Genomic DNA, 23,295 nt, shown 5'->3' on the forward strand with positions numbered 1-23,295 from the left:
ACTAATCTGCATGTTGTTAAAAAGTCTGATAATGATAAGAGTGACACAGGACTGTATTCCCTTGATATTTACAGTGTGAAAACAAGCAATGTAGTTTACACCAGAAGTGAACGGCAAATTAATTAAAGTGGAATTGGACACTGGTTTGGCTGTTTCCGTCATTCCACAAAATGAGTTTGAATGGCATTTCAAAGGTACTGAACTGAAGCCTGCAGATATCCAACTAAGAACCTACACTGGAGAAAAGATATCTCTTGTGGAAATGACATTTGTAACAGTGAAGTATATCAACCAACAAGACACATTGCACTTTTGTGTGGTAAAAACAGGAGGGTCAGCATTGTGTGGATGTGACTGGCTGAGACAACTGCAACTTGATTGGAGATCCATCCACCACTTGCATACCAACTGAAAGCAAATTTACAAAGGTACTGGATGATTCACAGCAGCATTCACAAAGGGCATTCAAAAGCTCAAATGTATTAAGGGTAAAATGGTGTTAAGTGAACATGCCATACCTAAGTTTTGCAGACCCTATCCAGTTCCATACATCATCCATGATAAAGTAGCCAGTAAACTACAACACATGGAGGCTGAAGGAATTCTTTTCATCGTTGAGTGGAGTTAAGGAAGTTGTACCAGTAGTACAGTAGTAGCAGTAGCTAAGGAAAATAGGTCGGTCAGGAGGATCTGTGGTGTCTTAAAGGTCACCATCAACTCAGTACTGGAAGTAGATCAATACCCTCACCCAGGATATTGGATATCTTTTCAAACCTTTCTGGAGGGAAACACTTCAGCAAAGTGGACTTAGCTGAGGCCTGTCTTCAGATGGAGATGGAAGAAGAGTCCAAAGTGTTCCTCACAATAGGCACTCACAAAGGGCTTTATCGTAATAGGCTACTTTGGAGTAGCATCTCAACCTGCACTCTGGCAGAGAGCTATGGAGCACATGCTACAGTGCTGCCCACGTATCCAGTGTTATCGAGATGAAATTATTGTTACCAGTAAGAATGACAAGGAACATCTCCAAAATCTTAGGTAGGACAGTATTAAAAAGACTGGAGGATTATGTGCTCAGAGCATGATGCAACAAGCATGGATTATTTAAACCAAGCACACTCTTGATGAACAAGGATCACACAACTGTGCTGAGAAAATACAAGCAGCGGTGGATGCCCCAAGGCCAAAGGAGTTGTCACAGTTGTGGTTCTTTTAAGGATTTGTCAATTACTATAACAGGCTTCTGCCAAACTTAGCTACTGTGATCCACCCTTTGAACTCATTACTGCAGATCAGGAAGAAATGGCAATGGGCAGTGGGTGGCTTTCCAAAGGGTAGAGGAAGTGGTGATGTCAGACACTGCTCTCACACATTATGATCCATATTGTGCAGTGAAGCTTGTCTGCGACATCTCGTCTTATGGTATAAGTGCAGTCATGTCAGATGCTACGAGTGATGGAAGTGAACGCTCCATAGCCGTTGCATCACACTCCCTTACCGCTCCAAAGAAAAAATACACACAGATTGACAGAGGGGACTTGAGTCTGGTTTGGGGTGTAAAATATTTTAGCCAGTACCTGTATGGGAGAGAGTTTACCTCATTACTGATCATCAACCACTGGTGTTCATTTTCAATCCACAGAAGATTTTTTTCCACTAACAGCAACAGCATGAATGCAGAGATGGGCTCTGTTTCTTGGAGGACACAACTACAAGATCAAAATCAAGAAGATGACTAAGCATGGGAATGGGAATGGATTGTTCTGTTTATCTTTGGAAAAGGAAATACCTGAAGGATTATTGGACACCCCTCTTGACCTATTCTCCCTACTATAGCAGAGATGATCCAAAGAGAAACCAGAAAATGCCCCCCACTGTCTTAGGTCTATATTGACACTCAAACTGGGTGGAATGTGCTACAGAAACTCTATTTTCCCCATTAATGCAGAAATTAATTTACCCTTCTCAGAGGTTGCCTTATGAGGGGATTAAGAGTTGTACCATCCAAGTTGACCTAAAGTGCTGGAGGAGCTACATGCCGATCTTCTACATATGGTTAATATGAAAGCGTTGGCTTGAATCTTTGTCTGGTGGCCTGGGATAAATTAGTAGATCAAGCAGCCTGTCACGCACTGTGCAGGGTGCCAATACATCCGGAAGATGTCAAGAATAATGCTTCTCCATTGACCTGACAGAGGATTCATGTGGATTTTGCCTGACCATTTAGAATCAGAATCAGGTTTATTATCACTGGCATGTGACGTGAAATTTATTAACTTAGCAGCAGCTGTTCAATGCAATATATATTCTAGCAGAGAGAGAAAAAAAATAAAACATAATAATAAATAAACAAGTAAATCAATTACATATATTGAATAAATTATTTTAAAATGTGCAAAAACTGTATATAAAAAAAAGTGAGGAAGTGTCCAAAGCTTCAAAGTCCATTCGGGAATCGGATGGCAGAGGGGAAGAAGCTGTTCCTGAATCGCTGAGTGTGTGCCTTCGGGCTTCTGTATCTCCTACCTGATGGTAACAGTGAGAAAAGGGCATGCCCTGAGTGCTGGAGGACTTCTTCATGGGTACAAATTTCTTGGTAGTAGTGGATGCAGCTACAAAGTGGCCAGAAGTGTTCACAATAGCCTCCACTACAGCCTCACACACTGTCGATCTGTTGAGAAGCCTCTTCGCAAGGACTGGTGTTCCAGAACACTTAGTGACAATGTACCACAGTTTATGGTGGAACAGTTTCAATCATTCCTGAAAATGAATAGAACAAGATATATTACATCTGCATTATACTATGCAGCTACAAATGTCTTGGTGGAAAGATAAGTCCAGGGTCTAAAGAATACACTGTAAGCAACGCCAGTGGAGCACACTACACTAACACTGAATAGGAAGCTCACCAAATTCCTCCTTGCATATTGCAAAGCAGCACACTCCGCAACCAACAACTCACCACCTATGCTCTTCCTGGGTTGTCCCTTGTGTCCACACTTGGATCTCCTCAAACCTAATCTCAGAAGAAGGACACAGAACAAACAGCTGAGTCAAACTGAAGTCTCTGCAAAAAGGAGGTTCAATGTTTCTCTCCTAGACAAACAGTCCTGGTGAGGGACTACAGAGGTGATTAAATCTTTAGGCCTGAATAGGACAATTTAAAAATTTGCCGTGCTATGTATGTTTGTATAGTAGTTGCATGATATAGTATACTTTATACTTTATACCTTATTATTGCCAAACAATTGATACTAGAACATACAATCATCACAGCGATATTTGATTCTGTGCTTATAGTATACTGTCATATTGTTGAGATGAATTCTATATTGAGTTGGAGTTTATAGCTAAGCAAAGAGGAATGCTGTGTACTGTACTTGATATTTCATTACTATTTGAGTAATATGGTAAATATATTGTTTGATGAAGCATTCTTGTCACCTAAATAATTCATTATGTTTTATATGTAAAAATAAGTGAACTGCAAACATCATGACGCTACCAAGTGCTATCACTTTAAGTGTGGGCACCTCACTTAAAGTAAGCACAAAGTTAGATTTAAATTTCAGACTCCCTTCTTTTCCTTTCAGTTAGCTTAATGCTTTGGAGCTACAAAACTTAACAGTGAATCTGTGGAATTCATTGCCATTGATAGCAGTAGAGACCAAGTCATTGGGTATATTTAAAGCAGAGGTTGACAGGTTCTTAATAAGTAAGGTTGTTAAAGATTATGGGGAGAAGGCAGAAGAAAAGGTTAATAGGGATAATAAATCAGCCGTGGTGGAATGACGGAGAAGACTCAATGGGCTGAATGGCTTAATACTGCTCCTACATTGTATAGTCTTACGGTCATTACACCCGTGTGTTATTTTAATTGCAGAGATCATCTTAATTTGCTTTTCACCCCTCTCTTGCCTATAATTTTTTCAGTCCTTCCACTTATCTTATCTCACTCACTGTGTGAAAGCATCTCTTTGTTCTTTTTCTGATTATATTTTGCATTTTTAAAAGGTCTCTCTGCAAAAAGAAAAAAAAAGTTGAAATATTTTGGAGATCCAGAATGGACATGGAGAGGTCTAAATTTTTTTAGGAGAAATTACCTGTATGATTTCAATCTGTCATGGGGTGCTTGCCAAATAAAAAGTACTGGAAACACTGAGTAGATCGGGCAGCTTTTGTTGAAAGAGAAACAATTAATGTTTCATGACCCAGATATTTCACCAGAACTTGGTTTCAGGACATGAAATGTTGGCTATTCTCTTACCACAGATGCTGCCTGACTTGCTGACTGTTTCCAGCATTTTCTAGATTTGTTGCAGAAGAAAATGGTAGCAGGAGTAAGGCAAAAGGCCCCTCAAGCCTGTCCCAACACTCAACATGATTATGGCTGATCTAAGCTGTCCTCGACTCCTCTTCTTTTTCAGTTCCCCAGAACTCTCAATTCCCTGATCTTTCATGAAGTTATCTACCATCACCTTAAATGCTTCTAATGATCTAGCCTCCATAATTCCATAGGGGAGAGAATTCCAGAGATTCACCTCCTCTACAAAAATAAACTTTTAAGCACCTCTCCTCTGCTTCAAATGACTGGCCTTGATCTTGTAACTATATTCTTTCATTTGAGACTCTCCCACTAGTGAGAACATTTGAACTTACAGTTACTGCATTTTTTATGATTTTCATTCACAGTTTGCTAATGAATGTGGATCATGCTCTAACCAGCACTTGTACATCTAAAAAACATTTCAGCATGATGACAAATGAGTACAAGGATGAAATGAGAAGAGGTGGAGACCCAAATCATGGAAGGAAAATACCAATGGACTGAATGCATTCAGGGTCCAAAATCAGATGTTGTGAAAGCCCAAACTCACAGGGCCAAGGAAGGAGGAGACCGTGAAACCAGAGCTGGGTTATTAGAAAGTTCAGCAGAGTTGGAAATTTGATACTGCAATGGAAAGTTCCGATGCTGTAGCTCAGATTTTACCAAACGTAATTTGCAAAGTTGCACCAGTTTTAGATTTAGTGTGCCAAAAGGGCCAATACTATTACCTGCTTTAATTCAGCTTTGCTAAGTTCCCAGATAGGACACTAACTATCATACTCTTGTGTGCAAAGATGTGAGCAGAGATGATCATGGAGAAAATCACTTGAAGTAATAAGCATTGCTAATGGGAAAAGGACTTATAGGAGGAGAAAAGGTAAACCTAATTAATATAGTCAGCCTTGTTATATTACCAGCAGTAGCAATTATCAGAAACTTTTTCTGGATAAGTAACTTATAATGATTCTTTTCTTGGATTTAGACCATAAACTGAGGAAGGCTAATCTAAATTCATGATTTGTGCCAGGTACAGCACTCTTCACTAAAGTTCCTGCAAAGACCACAAATGAGTTTCTTAATAGTTCTCACACAAAGTGAAAAAGGGGCCAACGTGCTCCTACTCACAGGTCTCTTGTGCATCACACGCAACCATTGTCCAGAAGCCCAGATTTGCTTTAGAAAGAGTATCCTGGGAAATGAAATTGTGAGGAAGTCTCAATGCTCCTTTATATCACCTCTTTCAGTCTCTTCCACAGTTCTTTCAGCTGGTAACACATCACTTTCAAAGGAGAACAGTCTTGTAAGAGACTGTGGCATCTAACAAATGATAGAGGCACACATCTGAAGATCTGTGCTCAAACCTGGGATTATTCAATCCTATGATATTGAAGTTTTATAAATATTCTGGGAAATGTTATAGTTCAAAACAAATTGGCTAAAAATGTCAGTTTACAAAACTATGCAATGATTTTCAATATGTAGCCTGATAAAAAGTTAATGTTGATAATAAGGAATTAGTATAATATTTATCTGGGGATGTGATTAATCATTTCATGTTATTTTGTCTTTTCTTATGACATTTGACCTATTTATGTCAAGCTTTCCCATCTACCCCATTCCCCCAATTATTTCGCTGTAACCTATCCTTTTCCAGGAGTCCTTCAACTCTCCCTGACTCTTGTAGCCAATTAACGCCCCAGTACATCCTTGGGATATGGGAGGAATTCTTGGATACCCTGGGGGAAACCCACACGCTCATAAGGAAAATGTACAAACACCACGCATGCAGTACCATGTTTAGGGTCAAACAGATTCCTGCACAACATAGCTTCTCCCTATGGGGTATCCATACCTTATTATTTCACAGAAAGAACATTAATTTGCAGTGCTTTTCACAGTGTAAGTGGTAGATAAAGTGTTTTAATTTAATAACATAAAGGCCTGGTAGCTGTGGAATGCTCATCATGTGCCACATAGGAATTCCAGGATGTTTCCTGTTGTCCACTGGAACAGTCTTCTGGAGTTTATGCAGATGCTAATGCTACTGCATTCTGTCTGTAAGGCTGGGTATTTATTGGGAGGCATACTTCATTCTACAGTGCCAGGGAGTGTTGGTAGAAGGGGGGAATGTTAGACAGGCAAAAGAGGACTGGAAAGAAATGAAAGGGAGGGTTTAGGATTGTTTTGGCCTCCACCCTACTTCGTTGGTTCTCTCCAAAAGCTCCTTCTCAATCATGCCTTGCCACCACTATGCCCCCCATACAGACATACATATATACATGTGTTTTGTGCAACTTAAAACATTTTCCTAGTTCTGATGAAGATCCATTGACCAGTAAAGTTAACTCTGATGCTCTCTCCATAGATGTTACCTGATTTGCAGAGTATTTCCAAAATTTTATGCTTTTGCTTCAAATTTCCAGCATCTGTAGCTTTTTACTCTAAGGTAAATCTTATGTGTTGACATGGAGGATGTGGGCAAGACTTCTATAAAAAGTCACATGCAACTATTTTTCTGGGTGGAGATGATGGCTACACACTAGTTAAGGAGGAAGACTGTAAAATATTGGATTGGATAAACTTTCTCTAAGTATTACAAGGATTGGCTTCTATGAAAGTAGATAATTTCTCAGGATTTGGATAAACTACAAACGTATATCCCAGGTGGTAAAAGTAAGCAAGAATGTTACAGAGGCTCTGAATATCATTTTCCATCCTTGTTGTCTGCAGGAGAGAGTCAGATGATTGGATACTCCTGACATCTCACTTGTTAAAAACAGAGTTTAATTTTGGTATTGAGCAAGTTATTCAAATAATTTCTGAAGAAAGGTATTTGGAGAGGCACAGATTAATCAAGAATGGAGTTAAGGAAAGATTTTATGTGATAGAGTTGATTGAATTCTTTAAGGAGACAACAAGGAGGAACAACAAAGGCATTGTATTTGATGTACTCTACTTGGATTTTAGTAAGATTTTTGATAAAGTCCAATGTGGTAAATTTGTCAATAAATAAAGGCCCATGGAATCCTAGAGAGTGGTAAATTACATAACAATAAACAATTTCAGAGCAGGAATAAGCAAATCTCCCTTTTTAAGACTGCTCCATTTAATAAACTCATGGCTGATTTGATTGCAACTTCAATGTCACATTGCAATCTGCCCACAGGAACTTTTCACTCTTTATCAAATATCTATCTGCATTACATACATTGAGTCCACTTTCACTGTTCTTTGAAGAATAGTTCCAAGTGTGGTAGATGGAATCAGGATCAGATTTATTGTCACTGACAACAGTCATGGAATTTAATGTTCTGTGGCAGCAGTATTACTATTAGAGGCAGCCGGATTATTATGGAGGGTAATTAATTGTCAGCACAGACAAAATGTGGGCACTGAGGGTCTCATATTTGTGCTGTACAACTTTACGATGCACAGAGTTGTACAACACACTGGCCAGATGCATCAGTATCTCTTTTGTTTTAGTAGTCACCTCTCACTTTTCTTGTTTGCAGTGGACTTGAGCAGAGCCTTGCCTTATAAAAGAAACCCCTTATTTCAGGTGTTAATCTACCAAATCTTTCCTGAACTATTAACACACTGAAGTGAAGTGACCAACATTGTACATAATAGCCCAGATGTTGTGTACCAATATTCTGTAGCTTCACTGATGCAACACTCTGCCACCAGATAGGAATGGTCAGCTTAGGGCACAGTTAGTACCTCCCAGCTCCAGTGACTCCAGTCCAATCCTGCCCTCCGGCATTGAGTGGAATTTGTTGATTCCCTGTGACTGTATGGGCACCCTCTGTGTCATGGACCAATACCGTTAAGCAAGGGGTCTGTAGACCCCAGGTTGGGAACCTCTGCTCTGGTTGCTCTGGTTTTTCTCCCACATCCCAAAGCCATGCAGGTTGGTAGATGAATAGCTATTTAAATTGTCTTTTGTGTGTAGCTGTATGGTAGAATCTAGGGAATGATGAAGTGAATGTAGCCTAGAATAACACGGGATTAGCATAGGGGTTTCTAGCCTTTTAAATGCATGGACCCCCACCATTACTAAGGCGTCCCTAGACCCCAGGTAGATCCATGCCATATCACTCCCTGACTCTACCATTGTAACTTCCAAGTTTATGCACCCTTCAGCTCCAAGTCTGCACTGATGATCAAACACCTATTTTAAAGCTGGTCTGTTTCTGCCACCAACCCCACTCACACACTAAGGGAAATTTAGAAGGGCCAGTTGAATAAATGCCCAACAGATGGTAGAGTGGTGAGGCAAAGGTGCAGGGAGGGAACATCAGAGTTTAGGACCTTGAAGATAGATTGCCATTATAAGGGAGCATACAACCTTTTTCTCAAGGGCCACAAAATTTTAATATAAAGGAGATTTCTTTTCCATACAGAGAAAAGCTATATTTAATTTCAAATTTCAGTTTCTTTCATAAATTTAATTTCATTGTTCTTTTCCAGGTTAAGGGCGCTGCTGACCTCGTATTTCAAGGATCAACCAATCACACTAGTCTTGCTAGCCAGGTCAATTTCACATCATAACTATACTACCCATTTTCTCTTCAGACATCGTGTGATCATGTGTATGCTATTATTACTTCCTTTTATCACACTTATCTTCCATTTTATCACAAACCAGTCCATTTCATTTCACTGCTCCTTTTTCCCCATCACAAATATTTTAGTCTGGATTGGAGACTATTAATTTGAGTTAAAATGATCATTCAGTAAAATCAGACAGAACTCGAGTTTGGTCTTCTGAAATACTGTCTGATTTGCTGAATGCAACATCATCTAGTGAATCAGATTTCTGAATAGGATAGTACATTATCAGTTTAACCATGATAGAAAATAACAGCTTCTAAATAGAAGTTTTGACATTTCTTTTTGATTGATTTCCATTATCTCTGATAAATTGCAATACTTAAGCTGTTAATTGCATCTCAGGAGGAAGGATGTACAATTTTACAGAATACACTCCAAGACTGAAACATCAGGTCTTGTCATCTAAGACTAATTGTGTAATATATTCAGAAACAGAAAATTCTGGAAATGCTCAGCAGATAGGCAGTATCAATAGAATCAAAACATTTCTGGTCAGAACCATAGAAACTACAGCACAGAAACAGGCCTTTTTGGCCCTTCTTGGCCGTGCCGAACCATTTTCTGCCTAGTACCACTGACCTGTACACGGACCATATTCCTCCATACACCTCCAATCCATGTATCTGTCCAATTTATTCTTAAATGTTAAAAAAGAACCCGCATTTACCACCTTGTCTGACAGCTCATTCCATACTCCCACCAATCTCTGTGTGAAGAAGCCCCCCCTAATGTTCCCTTTAAACTTTTCCCCCCTCACCCTAAACCCATGTCCTCTGGTTTTTTTCTCCCCTTGCCTCAGTGGAAAAAGCCTGCTTGCATTCACTCTATCTATGCCCATCATAATTTTATATACCTCTATCAAATCTCCCCTCATTCTTCTACGCTCCAGGGAATAAAGTCCCAACCTATTCAACCTTTCTCTGTAACTGAGTTTCTCAAGTCCCGGCAACATCCTTGTAAACCTTCTCTGCACTCTTTCAACTTTATTTATATCCTTCCTGTAATTTGGTGACCAAAACTGAGCACAATACTTGAGAAACGGCCTCAGCAATGCCTTATACAACCTCATCATAACATTCCAGCTCTTATACTCAATACTTTGATTAATAAAGGCCAATGTACCAAAAGCTCTCTTTACGACCCTATCTACCTGTGACGCCACTTTTAGGGAATTTTGTATCTGTATTCCCAGATCCCTCTGTTCCACTGCACTCCTCAGTGCCTTACCATTAACCCTGTATGTTCTACGTTGGTTTGTCCTTCCAATGTGCAATACCTCACACTTGTCAGTATTAAACTCCATCTGCCATTTTTTAGCCCATTTTTCCAGCTGGTCCAAGTCCCTCTGCAGGCTCTGAAAATCTTCCTCACTGTCTACTACACCTCCAATCTTTGTATCATCAGCAAACTTGCTGATCCAATTTACCACATTATCATCCAGATCATTGATATAGATGAGAAATAACAATGGACCCAGCCCTGAAAGAACATTCCTCTTTCCACAGAGGCCATATGGCCTCCTGAGTATTGTACACATTTATTTTTCTTAATTCTAGTACATAGTTTCTTTTTATTTTCATGGAATATATTTATCACAACATTAAGAGAAATACACACAAAATGCGGGAGGAACTCAGTCCTGATGAAGGGTCTTGGCCCAAAATGTTGACTGTTTACTCATTTCCATAGCTGCTGCCTGGCCTGCTGAATCCCTCCAGCATTTTGTGTGTGTTGCTTTGGATTTCCAGCGTCTGTAGATTTTCTCCTGTTTGTGATACACAACATTAAGAAACTGCATCTTAGAGCCCTATAAATAAACGGTTTATAGGGTTTAGTGAAATTAGTAAATTTAGTAAAGACACTAAGGCCCAAATAGTTCGGTTTCTTTAATAGGACTTGTGCAATTTTATGATTCTGTGGTGTGCCCCAAATGTTACCTAATTGCAGCATAAATAGTGAACGTAGGAAGTAATAAAAACTATTGGATACAATTTCCCTGAGGATTGGTATCCATGAAAAACAGTGAAAAAGTAAGCCATGGCTAGCAACACTGCATGCTTGTATTATTATTACTGCACTGGTGACTTTATTGCATGGAAACAGTCCTGGCCAAATTATATTTCACCCCATATTGTAGACTCAAAGATCGAATACAACCTCCAATTATTGGTAGTATTTCTAAGAGAAAATAATCAAATTCAATATATATTGGAAGCACTGTTCACGCTCAGACTTGGGCATTACAAGAAGCCAGTTTGGAGACAACTGAAAAAAAAATCTCACTCTTTGAGACAGCTTTAATAACCAATTTTTTTATTGTGAGCATTCTAGTGATATAAAGGGAAATATACAATGAAACCCTAGTATACATGTAACAGCAAGCCAAACCCCATCTTTGTTTGCAAACAGAAATGGTCAAAGAATTACCCATTATGCATCAAAACATTCTAAACTAAATTCTAGACTTTGTTTCGTTCCATTAAACCCCAACAAAATTTCACAATTATATCCCTTTAGCCCACAGGATACAGACTGTAGCATACATCCAGTCGTCTACTTTTTGGTTGTTGTACCTTCTGAAAAGAAAAATCAGCATGCTTCAGTCACTAATCTAGATGTACAAACATATTTAAAGCCGCTGGACATAAAATAAAAGCAGAAGTAATCCCTGACCAAATAAGTGCTCCTCAGTACCAGCTGCTCCATTCTATCTAGTCCTGTCCCAAAATTACAGAAGTGTAGTTGAAGCACAGAATAAGGCTAGTATGATATGAATCATAGTTAGTGTGCTTGAAAGTCTGTTGAAAATGAGGGTTAAAGTACTCAAAGCTAATTTTATTGGTAATTTCATAAAGAGAATCTGAGACTTTCAAATTTGACAGAATTTGGGTCTTTTTCTTTCTCCAAGTTTTACACATACAAAGTGGTTATCAGATTTCCAGAACAGCAGAAATACACTTCTCCAAAATGGGCATTAATTAACCATATGTACAATAGGCGATGTTTGCAATTGCAATAAATTCAACATACAGATTTGGAAATCAGCAACTCAGGTATTGAAAACTGCAACTCTTGTTCAGAAAGGTGCATTGTCCTGTGGTAGCTTTTCTTCTGTACTTGGACTTGTAGCACTAGGAGTATGATAGCCATCTTTAACATTATTTTCATTTCCAATAACCTTAGCCTGAAACAAAAACAAAAACATATTAGAAAACATAGCTAATACTTTTCATGAGACAAAATTTGGGCATAAAATAAATGAATTATTTTCACAGATAAGGGCATCCTTCAATACACTGAGTCTACTGCAGTCCCAAGAAAGGCATTTCTATCAACTTCCATTTTGCACTATTTTCCCCATAGTCCTTCAAACTGCTGAGTTTTCAAATTCCATATTAAAAATTCTTAATGACTGTTCCTTTCAACCCATAGGACAGCTTAGGGCCACCTACTTTTTTTTTAAATACGAAAGTTTTTCTTTGCATGTGCTTCAAACATTGGGCCAAAAATTTTTACAACCTGCCCCTTGGATCATCCACAAATGACATCAATTTCCTTCCAATGACCCTACCTAAACCAGCTATGAAAACTATCAAATCTTCTTTCAACCTTTCTTGCTCCAAGGGGAACAATCCCAGTTTATCCAGATGAAATTTAACATTCAAAATCCCTTGTTCCCAGAATCACCAATAATTTAAATTATCTTTTCAACCTTAAAGTTAGACAAAAAGAACTGAACACAACACTCCAATTGTTGTCTAACCACTGCTTGAAAGTGAGTCAATGTCCTGTTTTGTATGCCCTACCCCTATGAGTGCAAAATACAGAACAAATCACACTCCCAACCTGCCGCAATTCTTGACGTATACCCAAATATACTGAAATTCCTGCACACGCTTTATAACTCTGCCATTAAGTCTATGTTGGCTCATTCTTTCCATAAAGCCAAGGTTTGTATCTTCTGCAGATCTGGAGACTGCATAGTACACAACTCTGTCTAGTCATTAAGGTCTCTGTTGTTTTCGCTAATTACCTCTGCTCTCTGCCTTTAAGCCAATTTCCTATCCCAAATGCTGTTCACCCTTAAAATCCATGGGTCTCAATTTTGTTGAACTTGCCTTTTGAGATAGACTTCAAATATCTTCTGAAAATGTATTCAACTACTTCAATACTTTTCATAATATGAATTAATGTAGTGCCTCAGTTTGTCCAAGAGATTTTTATTTATAAATTATTTCTAGAGTGAACACCGCAAGATTGCACAATCAACAAATTAAACAAATTTTCTAAGGAGGTAAAACATGAAGATTGGGGTGAACATTCTTTGAAGTAATAATTTCAGAATTAACCTATGATGCCGTAATTCAATTTCAAAATAACTTGCTAGTAAAATAGTGGGAAAATTAAAGGAGAGAAAAATCAGACCTGAAACAACTAATTGAATATCATAAAAACAAAAAAAACACCCTTTAAGCCCCTCATCAGTCACAAGCAATCAGCAATATCCACTCTAGAAATGAAGTAACTTCCATTTCAACTGTACAAAGACCTAAATTGGTGGTTGTATTTGGCTAGTGATCAAAACAGATTCAGATCCCATTAAATAATTCCATTAAAACAATGAAATAATCTGTACAAGTGATCACTCAGGTGTAATTCAAAAGGTGATGATTAAGCCTCGTCAATAACCTTGACAACTTTTAAACAGAAATATCTGGGCTGTGACAAGCTCTCCAGTGTTGGTTACCTAGAATCAAAAGTGCCTAAAAATTGTATGGATCAGGCTGAAGAACTGTCTGATAGATAAATAAGTAAATATTCATTTTAAATTCTTGTCAGAATAGAAGTATGGGAAATACTGAACAGCTTCATTGGTCTCAACATTACATTAAAATAAATTGGATACAGAAACAGTACAATGTTATAAACCTTTCAACAGACCACAAAATATAAGCAACACTCACAACACGCTGGAGGAACTCAGCAGGTCAGGCAGCATCCGTGGAAACGATCGGTCAACGTTTCGGGCTGGAACCCTTCGTCAGGATTGTAGGGGGAAGGGGCAGAGGCCCTATAAAGAAGGTGGGGGGAGGGTGGGAAGGAGAAGGCTGGTAGGTTCCAGGTGAAAAACCAGTAAGGGGAAAGGGAGGCAGGGAGGTAAGAGGCAGGAAAGGTGAAGAGAGAATAGGGGAAAACACAATGGGTAGTAGAAGGAGGCAAAACCATGAGGGAGGTGGTAGGCAGCTGGGGGAGGGGGCAGAGTGACATAGGGATAGGGGAAGGGAGGGGGAGGGAATTACCGGAAGTTGGAGAATTCTATGTTCATACCAGGGGACTGGAGACTACCTAGACAGTATATGAGGTGTTGCTGCTCCACCTGAGTTTAGCCTCATCATGGCAGTAGAGGAGGCCCTGTATGGACATATCTGAATGGGAGTGGGAAGTAGAGTTGAAGTGGGTGGCTACTGGGAGATCCTGTCTGTTGTGGCGGACGGAGCGGAGGTGCTCGACGAAGCGGTCCCCCAATCTGCGTCGGGTTTCACCGATGTAGAGGAGGCCGCACCGGGAGCACCGGATGCAATAAATGACCCCAACAGACTCACAAGTGACGTGTTGCCTCACTTGGAAGTACTGTTTGGGGCCCCGAATGGTGGCAAGAGAGAAGGCATAGGGACAGGTGTAGCACTTACGCTTACAGGGATAAGTGCCAGGTGGGAGATCCGTGGGGAGGGATGTGTGGGCCAGGGAGTCGCGGAGGGACTGATCCCTGCGGAAGGCAGAGAGGGAAAGATGTGCTTAGTGGTGGGGTCCAAATGACAGCTCTCTGACACCTCCTCTTACTTACCCCTGGAACAGGACCCCACCAAAAAACATCAAACCATTGTCTCCCATACCATCACCGCCCTCATCAACTCCGGAGACCTTCCATTCTCAGCCACTAAACTCATAATTCCCACACCCCATACCGCTCGGTTTTACCTCCTCCCCAAGATCCACAAGCCTAACTGTCCCGGCAGACCCATAGTTTCTGCCTGCTCCTGTCCCACCGAACTTGTATCTGCCTACCTGGACTCCATTTTGTCACCCATAGTTCAGTCTCTCCCCACCTACATCCCGGATACATCCCATGCCCTCCACCTCTTCAATAACTTCCAGTTCCCCAGTCCCAACCGCTTCATTTTCACTATGGATATCCAGTCCCTATACATCTCCATTTCCCATGCAGAAGGCCTCAAAGCCCTCCACTACTTTCTGGATAATAGACCTCACCAGTTCCTCACCACCACTACTCTCCTCCGGTTGGCGGAACTGGTTCTCACACTCAATAACTTCTCTTTTGGCTCTTCCCACTTTCTTCAGACCAAGGGTGGAGCTATGGGAACTCACATTGGCCCTAGCTATGCCTGCCTCTTTGTTGGTTATGTGGAACAGTCTATGCTCCAAACCTATTCTGGTACTGCTCCCCAACTTTTCCTTTGGTACATTGACGACTACATTGGTGCTGCTTCCTGCACCCATGCTCAGCTCGTCAATTTCATCGACTTTACTTCTAACTTCCACCCAGCCCTCAAATTCACTTCGTCTATCTCAGACACTTCTCTCCCCTTTCTCGATCTCTTGGTCTTCATCTCTGGAGACAGACTGTCCACTGACATCTTCTACAAGCCCACTGACTCTCATAACTACCTCAACAATACCTCTTCCCACCCTGCCACATGCAAAAATGCCATTCCCTATTCCCAGTTCCTCCGTCTCTGCCGCATCTGCTCCGAGGATGAGGTTTTCCCTTCCAGGACATCTCAAATGTCCTCTTTCTTTAAGGATCGTGGTTTCCCTTCTGCTGTCATCAATGATGCCCTCACCCGCATCTCCTCCATTTCCCGCACTTCGGCTCTCACCCCATCCTCCCGCCACCACAACAGGAACAGAGTTCCCCTTGTCCTCACCTACCACCCCACTAGCCTCCAGATCCAACACATTATCCTCCGCAACTACTGCCACCTTCAACAGGACCCCACCACTAAGCACATCTTTCCCTCTCCACCCCCTCCGCCTTCTGCAGGGATCGCTCCCTCCACGACTCCCTGGTCCACACGTCCCTCCCCATGGATCTCCCACCTGGCACTTATCCCTGTAAGCGCAAGTGCTACACCTGTCCCTAACACCTCCTCTCCTGCCACCATTCAGGGCCCCAACAGTACTTCCAAGTGAGGCAACACTTCAGTTGTGAGTCTGTTGGGGTCATTTATTGCATCCGGTGCTCCCAGTGCGGCCTCCTCTACATCGGTGAAACCCGACGCAGACTGGGGGACCGCTTCGTCGAGCACCTCCCCTCCGTCTGCCAAAACAGACAGGATCTACCAGTAGCCACCCACTTCAACTCTGCTTCCCACTCCCATTCAGATATGTCCATATGTCCAGGCAGTAGGGCCTCCTCTACTGCCATGATGAGGCTAAACTCAGGTTGAAGCAGCAACACCTCATATACCGTCTAGGTAGTCTCCAGCCCCTTGGTATGAACATAGAATTTTCCAACTTACGGTAATTCCCTCCCCCTCCCTTCCTCTATCCCTATGTCACTCTGCCCCCTCCCCCAGCTGCCTACCACCTCCCTCATGGTTCCGCTTCCTTTTACTACCCATTGTGTTTTCCCCTATTCTTTCTTCACCTTTCCTGCCTATCACCTCCCTGCCTCCCTTCCCCCACCTCTTTATCTTTCCCCTTACTGGTTTTTCACCTGGAACTTACCAGCATTCTCCCTCCCACCCTCCCCCCACCTTCTTTATAGGGCCTCTGCCCCTTCCCCCTACAGTCTTGATGAAGGGTTCCAGCCCGAAACGTCGACCGATCGTTTCCACGGATGCTGCCCGACCTGCTGAGTTCCTCCAGCGTGTCGTGAGTGTTGCTTTGACCCCAGCATCTGCAGGTTATTTTGTGCTCACAAAATATAAAGAGCCACTGAATCAGAGAAGGCAGCTAAGGGTTTATATTAAGTTTATAAAATAAGCAACTAAGTTAAGCAGAATTTAATGTTAATGAGTACTGGATGAGGGAAAGTAGCACACATACACCATTAATGATGTGTCAATTAAATCTGAGGGTAATCCAAATTTTGAAATTGTGGCAGCATGGAATTCTACAAGGATTAAGAGGCTGAAGATGGCAGAGATGGAGAAAGGCAATAACATTTTAAAAATCAAATATTGCTTGGGTGAATGCCAGTGCAGGGTAGAAAGCTCAAAAGAGTTGGGTGAACTGGATTCGGTTCAAATTAGCTTTATTACCAGTTATTAGAAACTGAGAGCAGTTTGGTTTTCAAGTAGCCCCACAAAAAGTTTCATATCCATAATATAAACAAATTAAACATCCAAAAGGCAGTACAGTCTAAAAAGATGCCTACTGCTTTAATCACATTTAATATAACAAGATACAAGTCATAGAATTCATTACTAAACTGCTTAATGCTGGGAAGACATGAGAACAATGCAGAGGAAGGAAAAAAAATCAACCCGATCAATCATTCAGTTCAAAGAGTTGGTTAGCTGAACAAAACCTGGTATCAAAATTATGTTAGCAAATAACCCAACAGAAGAATTAGAAGGAAAACCATTTCTAGAGATCCAGGAGGGAGCCACAAAGGGGTTGAGGAAGACATACAAGAAAAAACAAACTTCTTAAAATAAGACCAGTATTAAACAGCAGAAGTTACTCCAGTTGCAAGTTTTCCCTTATAAGTTGAAAGCAGAATTTGTAAAGATGCACAAGATTTTGGGATATGAATGGCAAACCTGGATCATCACCTTAAACTTTGCACGACAAAGGAAAACAACTATAACGAGTAAATTTAAAACCCACTGCCTGAAATTGTTTTTAATGGTTTGTAGACTTTGAAGAGCAATGTTGTGAAAAAAATCGAAGTGCCAGAATGGGAAGTTTAACGGGTGAATCGGGTTTGCTAGATAGATAAAAGGAAGTTGAATTGCTTTCAACATTACTTCGAAGGATGTTACTGAAAGAGCTCCAGTTCTGAATTAGATCACAATATTACAGTATGTAAATAAGCAAACAGAACATCCAGTAACAAAGCAATGAACCAGCATTGCATTGAAATGTCACTTAAGCACCAAAAACCCAGTACGAGAAAGGCAAGACCTATGGGAACACAGACCTAAGATTTTCATTACAGTTAAGCATAGTATGTCAGGAAATAACCTTTAACCCATTATTGCATTTAATACCATTATTCCCACAATCCTGACTGAGAAGTTGCAGAACCTGGCCCTCTGTACCTCCCTCTGCAATTGGATCCTCGACTTCCTAACTAAAGACCACAGTCTGTGCAGATTGGTGATAACATATCCACCTTGCTGACGATCAACACTGGCGCACCTCAGGGGTGTGTGCTTAGCCCATTGCTCTACTCTCCATCTACACATGACTGTGTAGCTAGGCATACCTCAAATACCATCTACGAATTTGCTGACGATACAACCATTGTTGGTAGAATCTCAGGTGGTGACGAGAGGGTGTACAGGAGTGAGATATGCCAACTAGTGTAATGGTGCCGCAGCAACAACCTGGCACTCAACGTCAGTAAGACGAAAGAGCTGATTGTGGACTTCAGGAAGGCTAAGACGAAGCAGCATGTACCAACCCTCGTAGAGGGATCAGAAGTGGACAGAGTGAGCAGTTTCAAGTTCCTCGGTGTCAAGGTCTCTGAGGATCTAACCTGGTCCCAACATATTGATGTAGTTATAAAGAAGGCAAGACAGCAGCTATTCTTTATTAGGAGTTTGAAGAGATTTGGCATGTCAACAAATACACTCAAAAACTTCTATAGTTGTAGTGTGGAGAGCATTCTGACAGGCTGCATCACTATCTGGTGTGGAGGGGCTACTGCACAGGACCAAAAGAAGCTGCAGAAGGTTGTAAATCTAGTCAGCTCCATCTTGGGCACCAGCCTACAAAGTACCCAGAACATTTTTTGAAGTGGTATCTGTGAAAGGTAGCGCCCATTATTAAGGACCTCTAGAACCCAGGGCATGCCCTTTTCTCACTGTTACCATCACATAGGAGATACAGAAGACTAAAGGCACACTACTCAGTGATTCAGGAACAGCTTCTTCCCCTCTGCCATCTGATTCCTAAATGGACATTGAAGCTTTGGACACTACCTCACTTTTTTAAAAAAATATACAGTTTTTGCACATTCTTTTAAATCCATTCAATATACGTAATTGTTTTACTTGTTTATTAATGTTTTATTTTATTATTTTTTTCTGCTAGATTATGCATTGCATTGAACTGCTGCTGCAAAGTTAACAGATTTCACATCACATGCCGGTGATAATAAATCTGATTCTGATTGTAGATATTTGGAAACATACTTGCACTGTCATTCCATGCAGCTGAAGGTCAAGGATGTTGGCACTGACCAGGTATCATTGCTATTACAAAATTAGGGTAATTACAAAACTAAGATTAAGGAGTATAATATATTTTCATTTGAAAGTAGAGCTTTAGATAATTTTCTTCTTCTTCTGCAGAATTTGCTTAAAAATTTCTATTGTAATGCCCTTATGTTAGCAAATAACCCAAGAGCAGAATTAGAAGGAAAATCATTTCTAGAGATCCAGTAGGGAACCACAAAGACACCATGGCTGATTATGTGATTTTAAACAATATCTGCTCACTTGCTGGAAAAACATTAGAAAGATAACTCAGTTCTAAGGTTTCTGAAAAAGAAAAAGACTAAAACACTTTAAATGAAAAACATTCATGGACAACATAATTGTAGATTATTCCTAAAAAGGCCAAAAACAATCCAGTAATAACCACGCAGAAAAGACAAGGACTTGAGGATTCAAGCTCACAGCATTGTGAGCAAAAATTTTATAATCTTTCTTTTCCAAGTAAAAATTAAATTCACAGTTTATTGAACTTGGTTATTAATTGTGATAGATCCTTTTGTATCCATCAACTATTAAACCCCTAGAGTACAATCTGTTCCCAGTGTGCACCTTCCCCAAACTCATCTCCTTTCACAGAGGTGGAAATGCAACTTGTGCACCAGTACAACTTGGCATCATCTCCAATTACATATGCACGAAATATTTAAAGTGAAACTTGATGTTTCTGATGACCTTCGACTTCACATTGCTTAATCTCAGTTTCTGCTTGAGGACTTGGCGAGTTTCTTAAAATTAAGCCTTGAGGAAAAAGCAAATTGTTGTCCCAGTCACTTCTGAAGAAAGGATACTCAGCTGAAATTTTAATCATATTATCTCCACAAATATTGTTGCTTCCAACATTGTTTTATTTTAGCTTTTCAGCACTTGTTTAGATTAGATTATGAAGACACGCAGTCCTCTTTTATTGTCATTTAGTAATGCATGCATTAAGAAATGATACAATATTTCCTCCGGTGTGATACAAAACACAGGACAGACCAAGATTGAAAAAAACTAACAAAACCACATAATTATAACATATAGTTACAACAGTGCAACAATACTATAACTTGATGAAGAAGTCCATGAGCACAGTAAAAGTTCAAAGTCTCTCAAATGTCCCACATCTGACGCAGACAGAAGGAAGAAAAACTCTCCCTGCCATACCCGACCACGGTCCGACTCTGAGTCATCCGAAAACTTCGAGCTCTAATCAGCTTTCCGACACCGAGTACTGAGCGCCATCTCTATCCGAACGATTCGACCTCCTTCTCAGTCGCCAACAGCAGGCAAAGCCGGGGATTTTGAGGGCTTCCCTCCGAAAGATTCCTGACTGCGCAGTAACGACAGCAGCAAACGAGCGTTTCAGAAATTTTTCAAGATGTCCCTCTGTGCTTTCACATCCCTCTCCATCAAATCAGAATTGTCCATGGCCCCTATTTAACAGATATGATATCATTTTTCACCGGAGGGCTGCGCACGCGCAGCGCGCTGCTTTCTCTCCTCCCGACTTTTCTCGGAGTTTCCTTTTGATCTACCATCACTTTGTTTTTTTCCACTAAATGCTTATCCATGGTCTCATTTTCTGGGTCTTGTATTCTACCCTACTACCAAAGTTTCAGGTACAGACTACCTTTGATCCTTCTAACCCTCCAAGCCATATAACCCATAATGCATCTTCAAAACCAAGTTGTAACACTTCATACACCTAAGCTTTCATTTAACACCTTTTCTCGCAATACATTAATTTCGTACTGCCAGCATTATTAATTCTCTATTTTGTACCCTTAGCAATGCTGTCCAATTTCTTCTCCAGAATTAAAAACTTCAGAATTATATTAAAACCATGATAAATTAAACAATCTACAACCTCCATCTTTCAAACAGATTCAGGATATTAATACAGAACAGGTAAGATGAACAGCATAAACATGAGAAATTCTGCAGATGATGGAAATCCAAAGAAGCACACGTGTGCACACAAAATGCTGGAGGAACTCAGTAGGTCAGGCAGCATCTATGGAAACGAATAGACAGCTGAGGTTTCGGACTGAGATGTCCACTGCTTATTCAATTCCATAAATGCTGCCATACCTGCTGAGTTCCTCCAGCATTTTGTGTGCGTTGCCCAAGATGAAGAGAGTTTTTCCAGCCTTTTTTGAATCTGATTGAGACAACAAGAAAAAATTAATATTTGGTACAAGACCATTTCTTATCACGGGCCACCAATGATCTTTTTCTATTTACACCAGCCTGTTACCTGTACTTACTGACCAATCTCTACACAAGCCAATTTTGTGATCAGTCAAAAACTTCCTTCCTTGCCACATTTAGACTACTTCTGAAGTTGCCCTACACAAATCAAAAGTAGTTTTTATTTTAAGGCAAAATCCTCATACAGCTCAGGTGCAACTTCTAAGCATTAATAGAACAAATAACAGTCTATCTGATCTAATGCTTTTCCACCTATTTTTACTTCATATGCAGTTGCTCATCTTACATGAGTAGTTTTGAGCTTTAATAAGGCTGTACCAATATAGTTGGGAGCCCAAAGAACTTATATGACGTAGATAAAAAACCCCAAGAAATAATCGTTTGATCGTTCCGCTGAACACCTACACTCTGTCTGCCAGAGAAAGCAGGATCTCCCAGCGGCCACACATTTTAATTCCACGTCCCATTCCCATTCTGATATGTCTATCCACGGCCTCCTCTACTGTAAAGATGAAGCCACACTCAGGTTGGAGGAACAACACCTTATATTCCATCTGGGTAGCCTCCAACCTGATGGCATGAACATTGACTTCTCAAACTTCTGCTAATGCCCCACCTCCACCCATACCCCATCTGTTATTTATTTATATACCCACATTCTTTTTCTCTCTCTCCTTTTTCTCCCTCTGTCCTTCTCACTATACCCCTTGCCCAACCTCTGGGTTCTCCCCCCCCCCCTTTTCTTTCTCCCCGGACCTCCTGTCCCATGATCCTCTCGTATCCCTTTTGCCAATCAACTGTCCAGCTCTTGGCTCCATCTCTCCCCCTCCTGTCTTCTCCTATCATTTTGGATCTCCCCCTCCCACTTTCAAATCTCTTACAAGTTCTTCTTTCAGTTAGTCCTGACGAAGCGTCTTGGCCCGAAACGTCGACTGTACCTCTTCCTAGAGATGCTGCCTGGCCTGCTGTGTTCACCAGCAACTTTTATGTGTGTTACAAGAAATAAATACCTTTTTTTCCATAATCTTCTCCTGGGTTTCTGTGCATTAAACTGTTTAAATTAAGTTTATCCATATACTGCAAGTATGAGCAACTATTTTCCTATTTAAATAATCTTTTTGCTCTTTCAGCAGTATTATGCAAAATAAAATTTCTGAATGGTATAAGACCAAGAGTTAAGAGGCAACCAAATCACATTTTATGCAGAGAGTGGTGAGTGCGTGGAATGGGCTGCCGCCGGCGGCAGTGGAGGCGGAAACAATAGGGTCCTTTAAGAGGCTACTGGATGGGTACATGGAGCTTAGAAAAATAGAGAGCTATGGTTAAGTCTAGGTAGTTCTAAGGACATGTTCGGCACAGCTTTGTGGGCCAAAGGGCCTGTATTGTGCTATATTTTCTATGTTTCTATTTCACAACTGCTTGCCCTTACTCTTCACGTGGACCTGCTTTAGATATTAGAGGTTTTGTATTATTTACAGCTGGAAAAATGATTTTGTCTTCAAGCATTATATGCCCCAAAATGATCTTTTAGTCAGTCACTCAGAGAGTTCTAAAGTTCAAAGTAAATTTATTATCAAAGTACACTATGTCACAATATACTACCCAGAGATTCATTTTCTTGTGGGCATTCATCAATTCTGTTGGGAAACCAAGATGAATTGCAATAAAGAATAAAAGAGTGGCCTCCTC

At 40.6% G+C, this 23,295-nt stretch overlaps 1 protein-coding gene across 5 annotated transcripts in view; it reads right to left on the bottom strand.

Moving 5' to 3' along the window:
* Positions 1 to 11,237: 11,237 nt before the first annotated feature.
* The window catches only part of tpd52l2b (tpd52 like 2b), a 66,727-nt gene continuing 54,669 nt past the window's right edge, over positions 11,238 to 23,295 (bottom strand). For all 5 annotated transcript variants that reach the window (XM_063041348.1, XM_063041350.1, XM_063041349.1 and 2 more), the window contains one exon: positions 11,238 to 12,125. In XM_063041348.1, the coding sequence (XP_062897418.1) occupies positions 12,018 to 12,125 (108 nt within the window). In that variant the 3' untranslated portion in view covers positions 11,238 to 12,017. The remainder of the gene's footprint in view (positions 12,126 to 23,295) is intronic.

Source organism: Mobula hypostoma, chromosome 2 (genome assembly GCF_963921235.1).
Source record: "Mobula hypostoma chromosome 2, sMobHyp1.1, whole genome shotgun sequence".
NCBI lineage: Eukaryota > Metazoa > Chordata > Chondrichthyes > Myliobatiformes > Myliobatidae > Mobula > Mobula hypostoma.